We start from the raw sequence: 12,447 nt of genomic DNA on the forward strand, positions 1-12,447 counted from the left end.
GACTTGAAACACACCTGTTGCTGCTTGCAAATCAGTGCTTGTGGAACTTGCTGGAGCACCGCAGCAGATCTTCAAGAGGCTGTCGCACTAAGATGGGCGCACAAAGAAACTGCAGGTGAACAACACAAACGCACGCGGCGTCAACCTGATGTTTCACGTGACTCAAACATGTGATCGTTGCAGCCTCACAGCGAGCCAGCTGACTTCCATCATGGTGACGGCAGCGCTGCTCTGCCCGGCCTTGAGCCTGGACAGCCTGCTGTGTTACTTCTGCCCCCTGCAGCCCAAGGAGGAGTCGTGCCCCAACGTCACCACCCACTGTACACCCGGCCAGCGCTGTACCACTTCCACGGCTTACTACGGCGCCTACCACGCGCTGTCCTCTCAGGGTTGCGTGGACGCCGAGCTGTGCGGCGCCCGGCAAACGGTGTCCTACAAGGGGGTGGAGTTCCGAGTGAGACACCGTTGCTGCTGCAGGGACAAGTGCAACATGGCGCCCGGGTCTAAGGCCATCCTGAAGCTGCTTTTGGGGATGACGGCAGAACAGGCCGAGTACTCCAACATCACGCATGCTATCAGGGAACAGCTTTGGGGCTCGTGTTCAAACGACCCTAGCACTTCCACATCATCCCCCGCATCGTAGGCGTGTTTCCTGCTGGTCGCAGTCACTCACCTGTGTCTCATCACATCATCGTTATGTGTTTGTTTTAGCAAGAATCGCTGCTTTTAGAGGGTGGGTTTGTCAGCCCTCCTGGAACCTTGCAAACAAATTGATATGTAGATATCGCCATCAGGTGTGTGAGTGTGAAGGCGTGGCCTACACAAGACTTGCAGTCAACTGTGCAGTCACACCTGATAAAGACAAGCTCTGCAAAGCTTGGCTTTCTCAACTTAAAGGTCCCATCTAAGACGAGGGCATGTAAGTTTTGTCTTTTAAAGATGCTCGTTGCCTGATGGACATTAGGGAAGTTCAATTGAGTATTGGGAATCAGGAAGCTTTGTGCTGGTACATTGTATTGAAGGAATGTTTACTTTGTGAAAATAAATCCCTCGACACACTTGGAAGAACAAAAAATGACTTGTCATGCTAACTTGTATGCATCACTTACAAGGCACTACAATTATTATTATTATTATTATTATTATACCTGATTCCTATTGGCTGTTATTTCTTAGCATGTATGTAGTTGCAATCAAGTTTAAGCCATCACTTTATGGACCTTATGGATCTAGGATGTACATTTGAAACAAGTTATCATATTTGTGCAGACTGACATTTTAAAGCGTAGAGATATTTACAGCTTCAACCCGCATGGATGATACTGTGCACAAGATGCTACATGACCTCTGCTGCTTTCCATTCCGGTTATGCTACTTCAGTGAAATTGTAAACACGTAGTCGTGACGGGAAGAACCTTAAATGTGAGGGTCTCACTTGTGTCTCGATGTAGGTCGACCATGACGCAGCTCCTGCAAGCCACAGTCTTCTTCTTCTACATCATGCCCCCTCTGCTTTGCGGCAACCTGCGCTGCTTTTTCACGCCCCTTCTGGAGAAAGAGCACAAATACGAGCCCGTTGTGACCGAGTGCCCCCCGGATGAGGTGTGCTTCAAAGCAGATGGTCGCTATGGCAACTATAGCGCCCTCAAAGCCATGGGTTGCATGCCAAAAAAAGTTTGCAGCCAGACTCGGGAGATGTCCTACAAAGGAGTTTTCTACACGATGAGCTACGCTTGTTGCAGTCGGCCATACTGTAACACCTGTGTGGGCCTCAAGGCCGCCGCTTTCTCCATCACGCTTACATTTGTGGCTGTTGTTATGATTGGCAGCTGGTGAACATGAGCATCACCAAGTGTTCATGGTGGAAAGATCACTATATAGTCTGAAGGCACTCGGCTATGAATATGGATAGTTTAACCATTTTTTTTAAAACCCGTTTTTTAATGTATGCATTTCCATGAAATGGAATTTTTAAATAAAATATTGTCACATTTTTGTGTCACACGTCGATAGCATCCTGTTTTAATTCATTAAAAACGCTAAATACATAATTTTCAAGAGCTGATTCGTTCATTAGAAAGAAGATTTTACCTATTGTCTCTTGAGACAAGTCTTTGTTTTTTCATAACATTTTTGCCAGTGTTCATTGAGGTTTGAATCATTTAAAAAATTATATATTTTTTGTTAGTATTTCATTTTAAACAATACACATCATTTGGTAATAATCGAGACAACAAAAAATATTTGGCTATTTGGGAGTCGAAAGAAATTGTTAGTTTTAGTGAGCCGAGACTAAAAAAACGTATCGCTATAAGGAGGCGAACTTTCCATCACCAGCATACAGAGTAGACTCGGTTGCCTGTGGCGCAAATGTGTTATTTTACGAAGGTGCTTTTATTTTGTGCTTCTCAGGCTGAACCAAGGAAGATTTTTCATTAAAGTCAGGTTAAAAAACACCAGTTTCCCGGAGGCTCGGCGCCGACAGGTATGTCAATGTTTTAACTGAAATTCACCTTGGTAAACATTTTCTTCTTCGTAGGTACGACAGGCTGGACTCAACAATGGCGTAATGCTGCCTTCCTCAGTTTAATGTGTCTTACTGCAACTCCTTTCTGTCTTGTTGATCGCATCGAAATTGTAGAATTCTATTAGCTTTACGTTTTTGCTGTTCTCAATTTAGTAATTTTGATGGATTCTATATGGGTTCTTATTAAGGTTTAGCAAGCTATGTGTACATTAAAACAATTTTGGCGGTGCTTTTAGCAAAAACTCAATTTCCCAAAATGCTTAGCGATATCCAAACAGGATATCCGGTTTATATGCGTCACTTCGGCACACGTGGGACACAGCGAAGAGGAAAGCCCGTTGGAGTAGTTTTTCTCCCGAAAAAAAAACAATCTAACGTTGTTTTAAGTTTTTTTTGACGCTGTTTGAAACCAGAAATCGTCATCATGTACCTGCAGTATCACCTGGATGAAAACGGAGATAGAGTGTACACTCTGAAGGTAACTCGTGTTTACATAGTTTATTAAGCTAGCAGCTAGCTTGATGATAAGAGCCTAGGATACAACTGTCTTGTCGGTGTAATGTGGATTGTAAGTGGTTACTAAGAGTGGTTCTGCTTTTAGTCACAATATGGTTCCGTGATTTTGTCTCCAATCTTTGGTAAACAGGCTGTGTAGCTTCAGATCAACTCAAACGTGTAATCACAACAAAAAACACCCCTAAACAAAGATCCGTGGTTTCCAAAGTGCATGCCACGGGCCATTTACAGCCCGGAGCTTGACTGTTATTGACATTATAAAAGATTAATTTAAAAAACGGCTTACTAAACAAATCCTAGAAATGCCCCCATAATCGCTTTTCACACCACTGCATTAAGTTAATTAAAAATGCCCCAGGCCTGTTTTTGCTGCTTTTGACGAAGTACGTTTTGCTCTTTCCCCCTCTGCAGAAAGTGGCACCGAATGGGCAGCCCACCAGCTCAGCCCACCCGGCACGCTTCTCCCCGGATGACAAGTTCTCACGACACAGGGTGACAGTGAAGAAACGCTTCGGACTTTTGCTCACCCAGCAGCCCATGCCCATTCTGTGACCCCCAAGACAGGACCGGCGAGCAAACGGACCAAGGATGTCAGAATGCATGGACTTTGGGCAGATGTCAAGCCTTTTTTTCATCCATCCATCACGTGTGAACATTTTTCTTTTGCTATTCTCAAAATTGGTTGTGATGAGTTGCAGGTGTGTTTGTAATGATAAAACCGTGGCCCTTCTTCAGTGTCAGGGTCAACGTTGAATAAAATCTGCAACAGTCAGCAGCTTTCCAGGCTAGAATGATTAAGATTCCAAACACTAGGAAACCTTGCCAGCTTTTTCTCTATTACATTTAGGCATGGGTCAAAGACCATTTAAAATGTGAAAAAATATGAAAGTAAAGACCGCAATTGAAGGGAGTTGTATGTTGACCAGAGTTTTCTGACTACAACTCTGATATTCATTTGAAGAATGAAAACTGCAGATTTTAATGAAATGTCCTTCTTGGGTAACAGGGGTGGACTTGAACATTCCTGCAATTGCTAGCATATGAAAGTTAGCAGATACCCATTGTTAGAGCTCAGAACATTTCAAAATAATCAATTTTAGAATGGGCTTTTTCCCCCCCCCGATTATAGAAAAGTTTCATTGAATCAGTGCCACGCACGCGCAAGGACAACATAAATTTTTATGACAGCGCTTTGCTGCCAAAGTAGATTAACGGAAAACCTTTGCAGACCAAAAATCTGCGAGTTTGTGCCGACTGTTTTATTCAATAACTCACCTTTCTAGTTTGTCAAGCAAACGATATTTATTAATAAGTGTTGAATGTCTGCATAAAGAAGCATAGAAGCAATCTGTCCAATCTGAGGTGTGGGCAGTTCTTTATTTCCCTTTTGTAAGGCTGCTGGGTCTCCCCATCGTGGATATACATACAGTATATGTACAGGAGTTGGCTATACTGGAGTTACACTGAGGGCAGAGGGTCCATGTTACACAGACTTCAAATAACAACACTTACAGAGCCTCACCTCCATGTATCAGTAATCAGCGGGGGGGGTGGAGGAAAAGGGGGAACAGCACAAGAGAAGAGCGGTGATGATGCAGTATGAGAACCTGACTCCACTGCCTAATAACTTAACACTTGAAAAATAACATACAGTTCACGCACAGTGCATCTTAAATAGGTCACGTGAAGGCCATATACCATAAATATCTGTATTTTTCCGGAGCCAACATATATAAAATTCGGTTTTTAAATGAACAAAAAGACATTTTTAAGTCTGTTTCTTTTTTTTAAAACAATTTCTTTGCCCATTCAGAGAATTTTTCCACGCTGCCCGCACTGGTAAGATAATTGGAGGTAAGGAAGCAGAACCCAGCGCCCCCCCCCCTCTTTTAATATCATATGAATTAGTAGAAAACAAACAAAGAAACAAACACCACAGTCAATTCTGCACAAAAGAACCCACAGACACACAAGAACACCAAGAACACAGTATTATATTTTTGGACTTTTTTTTTTCTGCGTTATTCCTCTTTATGGTCAGCATCCTGGTCCTGGTCTTGGTCTTGCTCCTGGCTTCCAGGCTGGCGGCTTGGAGCGATCCTCCCCTTGGCGGCTCAGTGGGAGTCGGTCAGTTCATCAGTGATATTTTATCTCTCAATTTCACAGTGTGGTTGGAAACGAGGGGACGGAGGTGCGGTGCGGATGTGGGGTGGGCAGGAGACGGAGCCAGGTGGGAAGAGGAACCACGTGGAGCAACACTTTTAGAAAACAACTACAAACCCTGACCGTCCATGGTAGAAAAGGAAAAGACAATGGCCGCGTCGCTCCTGTCTGCTGACTTTCATTCCCGCCAAAGCGCTGTGGGGGTGCGATGGGTTGGATTTGGCCATGGGAGGGGTGAAGGTGGCTGGGAGGTTGAAAAGGGGGCAAATCCCATCTGCGGTGGTTCAGGCACGTTGCAGCAGTGCCCGCCGCTTGCGGCTGTAGTAGTGGCGCAAGCCCGTTTGTCTGGCAAAGTTCATCATGTAGTTTTGTTTTCGGGTGCTGCAGAGATCACAAACACAGTGAAGGGGGGGGGGGTGTTGATGTTAGTAGAGAAGAACACACTCTGACGGTCCAATGCCGGCACTGCTCTACAGACGTGGGTTTGCTTATGCTGTGCAGCTAGACGTGTTGCTATGACTACACGGAGACACGGGACGACACATGGCACACTCGCACACCGTGGACTGACGTCAGAAAAAAAAAAAGAGCGCATGGTTGTTAGCAGACAAAGGCGTGGAAACTATAAGACAAGAGTCAAAAGCTGCTTAGCCTGTTCATTGCCTCTTCCAATCCAGCAGGGCGGCGCCAGTGAGCCGGGTATGCAGCCAGGGGGTGCGCTCTGCAAAGTGGAGGGTGGGGGCAGGGCGGCTGGGCGGGGTGGGAGGTTGATGGGTCATGATGGGAGGATGGAGCGCAGACGAACATCCACAAAGAGCCGTGAAAGTGGGGAGGTCCGTCTCATGCGCCTCATGGAGAGCGCAACCGATTTTATCCGTTTCATCCACACGGGAACAACGTTCTGGGTGGCCTCAAACGCTATATTTTCATAACGGCGACCATGTTGACGGCCAAACCAAAGGATGACGTCACCTATCTACCTAGTGGAAAAAAAAGCTTCTCCTCTTGCTCCATGTGGAAGTGGTACAATTTTGGCCGTCTTCCGTCTTTCAAACCATTTTAGAATAAGTACACTGGAGAGGCTAACTAGTTAGCATGGTAGCGTGCTGTCGCAATGTGTTGTAAATGTACGATAATACGAGTATAAAATGCCTGTTGGGGTGTTATTTCATGTCTACAGGGCTCTAATAATGTTAAAACTTATTAGTTTTAGCTTTATATATCAGTCAAACAACACTAGGGGATAGATGCTGGCACATAGATTTAGAGTAGTTACTGGTGAGCTAAGGCACATAGATTTAGAATTGTTACTGTGGAACTGAGCATATATTTAGAGTGGTTACTGGGGAAATGAGCATATATTTAGAGTAGTTACTGGGGAACTAAGGCACACTGAGTAGTTACAGAGGAACTAAGGCACATGGATTAAGAGTGGTTACAGAGAAACTAAGGAGCATATATTTAGAGTAGTTACTGAGGAACCAAGGCACGTAGATTTAGAATGGTTACCGAGGAACCGAGGAACATAGATTTAGAGTAGTTACTGGGGAACTAAGGCACATAGATTTAGAATGGTTACTGAGCAACTAAGGAGCATAGATTTTGAGTAGTTAGCGAGGAACTAAGGCACATAGATTTGGGGTAGTTACCGAGGAGCTAAGACACATAGATTTAGAATCGTTACTGAGGAACTAAGGCACGTAGATTTAGAGTAGTTACTGAGGAACTAAGGAGCCTAGATTTAGAGTGGTTACTGAGGAACTAAGGCACATATATTTAGAGTAGTTACTGAGGAACTAAGGCATATGGATTAAGAGTAGTTAGTGAGGAACAAGAACTAAGGCACATAGATTTAGGGTAGTTACTGAGGAACTATGGCATATTGATTTAGAGTGGTTACTGAGGAACTAAGGCACATATATTTAGAGTAGTTACTGAGGAACTAAGGCATATAGATTTAGAGTAGTCAGTGAGGAACTAAGGCACATAGATTTAGAGTAGTTAGCGAGGAACTAGAACTAAGGCACATAGATTTAGGGTAGTTACTGAGGAACTAAGGCACATATATTTAGAGTGGTTAGCGAGGAACTATAACTAAGGCACATAGATTTAGAGTAGTTAGCGAGGAACAAGAACTAAGGCACATAGATTTAGGGTAGTTGCTGAGGAACTAAGGAGCATAGATTTAGAGTAGTTACTGAGGAACCAAGGATCATATATTTAGAGTAGTTACTGAGGAACTAAGGCACATAGATTCAGCATTGTTATCAAGAAACTAAGCCACACTTTTAGAGTAGTTACGAATGAACTAAGGCACAATTTTAGAGTAGTTACTGATGAAGTAAGGCACATACATTTAGAGTTGTTACTGAGGACCAATTAGTAGTGGTAGAGTCCGGTAGGTTCGTTCCTCATCAACTACTGTAATGTTGCGTGTTACCTGCGTATCAAAGTGCTTCTGCCCTCGGAGGCAAATGTTTGGACACCCCTGTTTTGGGTACTTCAAGTACGGTACGATAAGTAAATGAGACTCCCTCTCCCACGCGTGAGGCCATGCAGGAGTGGAATGGAGCAGCCCGGTCACATGACACTCTCCAGCCAACGTCTGATGCCGCTAAGCTGAGGTGAAGCAAAGTTCCAGGCATTGATCGCCCAAAGCTGAAGCCAACGCGTTGGTTGGCTATTGAATCCAGCAGCTCTTTTATTAGCAACAGACACAGGTAAACAGGTAAAGGTGTAGCGATAGATGTACCGTGTACACACTAACAATACTAATACACTAGTACTACATTGTGTCCACTTCAAACTCCTGATAGAATCCCTCATTTTCTGTTCTTTAATGAACCTTTTGGGGTTGGGGGTTTTTCCGTTGGAGTTACGGAGCCTCCACCTGGACTGTGTGGGACTGGAGATTTGAGAGTGAGGGCATGGAGATGAGCGGTGATGGTGAGGGTCGTGTGTATGTGTGTTTGTGTGTGAGAGGAGGAGGGCTGGCAAAGAGGGGAATAATAGGGGCTGTGAGGGACGGGGACGCGGGGGTGCGGGCGGGGGGGGGGGGGGTGCGGCATTCAGGAAGAGGCGGTGAACTTACCTGACGCTACAGCCATGCCAGAGGGAGCAGAATACAGAAGAGAGAAGAGGTTAGAGCGCCGGAGGGGTGAGGCAGGTGGAGGGGAGTGCTGTCTCCAAGAAAGGTGTGTGGGGGTAGGAGCTGTGGACTGGGGGTGTATGGGGGGGGGGGCAGAGGACCCCCGCAGTAGGAAGCGGAAGTGACGTTAGAGGAGGTAGAAAGATAAGAGAGAAGGAAGAAAAGTCACAGTGGATGGAAAGACGTTGGCTCAGAGAAAGAGGAGACAGCAGTAATCCATCCATCGTGGAGCAGAATGAAGGAGGGGAGGATGAAAGGAGGGAAATGAGGATGAGGAGGTCGGACACAAACACATGAAGCAGCAAGGAGGGAGCCAATCAACCAAACGGAACGGGAGAAAAGTGGCCAACAGAGAGAAATAAAACACCGTGAGGATCATTGTCACACTTCTGAGCCGTCGAGAGTTGAAATCATGCAGAGGGTTTGCGAGGGAGGCGGGGGTGAGAGGTCACGGCCACATAGACCAGGGGGGGGCAGCTCGGGTTTGGCACTTAAAGCACGTTTCCACGAAGCAGTACAGTTCAGTTCAGCATCTGTTAGTGTTTTGGTCCGTGGAGGACCAAAGCCAGTGTTTTTCAACCTTTTTTGAGCCACGGCACGTTTTTTTTTTTTACATTGTAAAAATCTTGTGGCACACCACTAACCAAAAATGTTCCAAAATGTCACCACGACCTCACACGTGCATCAATAAGTCTATGGGAGGAACAAGGTAGGTGTTGCCACACGGACCAATATTACATTGCTATGCCAGTCTTTACACCACAGACACTCCACAGTAGCCATGTTTTTACATCACCACTTTTTCTCTTTCCCAATCACCTTTCTTGGGAAACAATGGTATCCATGGAAAGGAATATTCCAATCTCTTGTCTACATGCGCCGTGAAAATCAACCAGAACAGTCAATAGGGCATGCCCAGTAAAACATCACGTGATACCGACTTCCCAGAGTTTTTCTTTCACTTGTTGGAATAACTCCGTATTAGCAGTTTTTCGTCTGTCCAGTCTTGAAATTTAGTTTGAATCAAAAACAAACTTTACTTAGTCCAGTGCCGATTGCTGGCCTCCATTTTTAAAAGTGAAGAACGTCTGGATCTGCGTGTTACGTCATATCTGAGCATGCGCTGAAAGAACGCACCCGGGATCAATTTAAACAGGAAAAGATCAAATTCAATCTTGATCATATTTTATAATTAAACTCGGGACATGTTTTATATAGATACAGTAAAGTCTTGTTATATCGATATCGGTTAAAACAAATGACTACTTATTACGATACTATTTTCATTTCCCGGCAAATTTCTAGTCTTTTATGATATAATTAGCTCCGTTAGTACGATACACGGTTATTATGATAATCCGGTTACTACGATGCCCTTTTCATCTCCCGCCAGCCAATTTGGTCTGCTTATATCGATACAAAAGCAGCTTAAATCAATCTTTGCTTAAGGATTTCAATACCAAAAAAGAACACGGCCAACGGCTGCTTCCAGTCAACTTTATTTTTCACACTTCCACCACCAGAGTGCAGCACACACAGCGGAAAACACCCGTCCCTCGCGCCTACGGGTGGCAACACCTAGTTCCGGGGTGAATTATGTCCCGGTAACCGGTAATCACTACAGCGTAAGTTTATTTTTATTTGCTGTAGTACAAAATGTATTGTAGTACAAAAGCATGCTAGATACGCAATCCATGAACTCAAGGAGAAAATTACATGCCATATCAAAGATCTGCCCACTTTTAATGCAGTTCGGCGCAGGATCGGATATATGGATAGTCCGGTTATATCGGTATTTTTTCCGACTCCCGAGAATATCGATATAATGAGACTTTACTGTATATATTTTCTTTTTTAATAAAACTGCACTTGTGAATAAAGTATAGAAGGGTTTAGATTCTGTTCTACAGATGGCGCTAATGCATACGAAAGCTGCTTGCCAACCGCTAATAAACAACAGAAGAAGAAGAAGAACGCAGTCTGACAACTTTCCGTTTGAGCGGGTACAAGATACCTCAATCGGATTGGTTAAAGGAATATTCCATCCCTGTTCAATTCTTTCCGTTTGAGCAAATAAACCAAAGTGAATTGGAATATTTGGGTCCATGTATACTATTGACATAATGGCTATTGACATCATATTTGCAAATGATGATTAATAAATGTTAATTATAAAAAGTGATATTGGATAGTTCCTCACGGCACACCTGACGGTTTCTCAAGGTACACTAGTGGTTGAAAATCACTGGTCTAAGCAACGAATCTACTCATGGAAACAAGAATGCACCAACCGCTCTGTAAGGAACCGTCATGGCGGTCTGGTATTACCTCTGTTGCAATGACGGCTTCTTGCGGACCAGCCGGTGGACCACGGTGACCACGGTGTAACAACACAGCGGTTACGTCACAGTACTGTACTGCACTGTTTGGAGGAAGCGGGGGGGGGCTGAAGTGTGTACGCGAAACATTCAGGGTACGCCTTTTAGTGCATGGGGTTCAGGTCTGATTGCGCAATCCGCACCCATCACATCCCCGGCAACATGCAGGAATTGCATTCCAACTGCTTCATGGTAACAATACATTTCATTTGCGAGCTAATTAGCCACGATACCTTCAGTGTCCTGCAGAATTGTTGGTAGAATTATAAAAGATTTAACCACAAAAAAGGTGACTTGGGAGGTAAACAAGCGCATTCACTCATTCGATTCAATCATTTCCGAGAATTTTCCACAAGGCACTGAAAATATGATGATTTGCCAGCCATCCACAAAGAGAACCCTTGAAAGCATCGCTACTGTAATCTTCCTGCTTGCCTGACACCAGAAGTGATGAAGTTCTCTGCACGTGTATGTACTGTGTATGTGGATGCGTATTCCCGTGTGTGTGTAGACTGGAGTAGAGGAGAAGGTGATGTTTACACGGGTGATGCAGGATCAGACAAGGGCGGATCTGGGCTCTGATGGGAGGCCGGGCTGGCCGGGTGTATGGTACTCACAGAACTACTTCCACATGGTCCAACGCCCACTGGTCGTGTCCCACGCCGTCATGGCGTGGCTGCCACCATCGCAGCATCACGCCTTTAACCCTCGCCTCTCTGGGGAAAGTAGGGTATGCTATTATTACAGTAATAAGCAGTGAGATTTTAATTACTGCAACTGTATGGTTGTAATTATGGTTGCAATCTACAGTTTCCACCCCAGGTCGATTCAAATGCGCATCACAAAAACATCAAATAACGGCAAATCAAATTTCATGGTAAAGGGAAGTTGTAGCTTACAACTTTTCCTGACACAGAGCAAATCTGTTTAGCATGTAAGGGCGTTTAGACCAGGGGTCTCAAACACGCGGCCCGCGGGCCAAATGTGGCCCGCAGGACACTAGTTTGAGGCCCCCGCCTTGATATGAAAGTTTAATGTTAGTGCGGCCCGCGCAAGTTTGATATGGATGCTGTATGGTATCATGTACCCAGAAAAAATTATTACGTTTGATTAATGTTCATGTTAAAGGTTAAATAACTGTTAATAGTTATCCTCCCTATCCGTGTGGAAGTGGTAAGTTTTTTGGCTATTTAAGTTTAAAGGAAATAACTTGAAGGCTACCGTTTAGGTCGCTAGCTCTCTAGTTTGCGAGTTAGCATGTGTCTCAAGACCCGGCAGTTGCGCAATATGTTGTAAATAAAAAGAGTATAAATGTGACTATAGTCGTGTTTTGTCATGTCTACAGGGCTCTAATAATGCTTTGTTCATTTTATCTGAAAAAAATCATTTGTCTACCCACCAACTATATGTGGTTTCTTAAGTTTTTATTATTATTATTATTATTATATTTATTTATTACTGATTGCTTTTCTTTATTCTTGATTTGTTTATTTATTTTTCATCTTATTTTGTGCAGAAAAATAAAAATTAAGATATTTGAGAACAGTGGAATGTTTTATCAGAGCTTTTATTGTAGAAATTCAGAACCAAAGCACTGAAAAAGTTTGTATATTTTTCTGTTTTTAATAAATGCGTTTTTTTTCCTAAGACTTTTTGATGCGGCCCAGCCTTGCCCAGACCCTAGCTCCAGTGGCCCCCAGGTAAATTGAGTTTGA

The 12,447-nt window shown here is 44.1% G+C and overlaps 3 protein-coding genes across 6 annotated transcripts in view; 2 read left to right on the top strand and 1 right to left on the bottom strand.

Annotated features, from left to right (window-relative positions):
- Positions 1-92: 92 nt before the first annotated feature.
- bncr (bouncer) lies at positions 93-702 on the top strand. The gene has a single exon (XM_078789831.1). The coding sequence runs from the start codon at positions 149-151 to the stop codon at positions 641-643; it is 495 nt and encodes a 164-aa protein (XP_078645957.1). The 5' UTR covers positions 93-148; the 3' UTR covers positions 644-702.
- A 2,111-nt stretch (positions 703-2,813) lies between these two features.
- nop10 (NOP10 ribonucleoprotein homolog (yeast)) lies at positions 2,814-3,815 on the top strand. The gene is made up of 2 exons (XM_058075633.2): positions 2,814-3,005; positions 3,455-3,815. Exons 1-2 carry the CDS (start codon positions 2,952-2,954, stop codon positions 3,593-3,595), a joined length of 195 nt encoding a protein of 64 aa, XP_057931616.1. The 5' UTR covers positions 2,814-2,951; the 3' UTR covers positions 3,596-3,815.
- Positions 3,816-4,394: 579 nt separating this feature from the next.
- Positions 4,395-12,447, bottom strand: part of reln (reelin) — a 102,231-nt gene continuing 94,178 nt past the window's right edge. For 2 of the 4 annotated variants that reach the window (XM_058075615.2, XM_078790141.1), the window contains exons 63-65: positions 11,350-11,448; positions 8,298-8,424; positions 4,395-5,587 (exon numbers count right to left, since the gene is read on the bottom strand). In XM_058075615.2, coding sequence (XP_057931598.2) covers positions 8,304-8,424; positions 11,350-11,448 — 220 coding nt within the window. In that variant the 3' untranslated portion in view covers positions 4,395-5,587; positions 8,298-8,303. The remainder of the gene's footprint in view (positions 5,588-8,297; positions 8,425-11,349; positions 11,449-12,447) is intronic. The other 2 variants (XM_078790238.1, XM_078790204.1) reach the window with 1 other exon arrangement.

Source organism: Doryrhamphus excisus, linkage group LG1, assembly GCF_037039965.1.
Source record: "Doryrhamphus excisus strain RoL-2023G ecotype Guam linkage group LG1, RoL_Dexc_Guam_v1.1, whole genome shotgun sequence".
NCBI lineage: Eukaryota > Metazoa > Chordata > Actinopteri > Syngnathiformes > Syngnathidae > Doryrhamphus > Doryrhamphus excisus.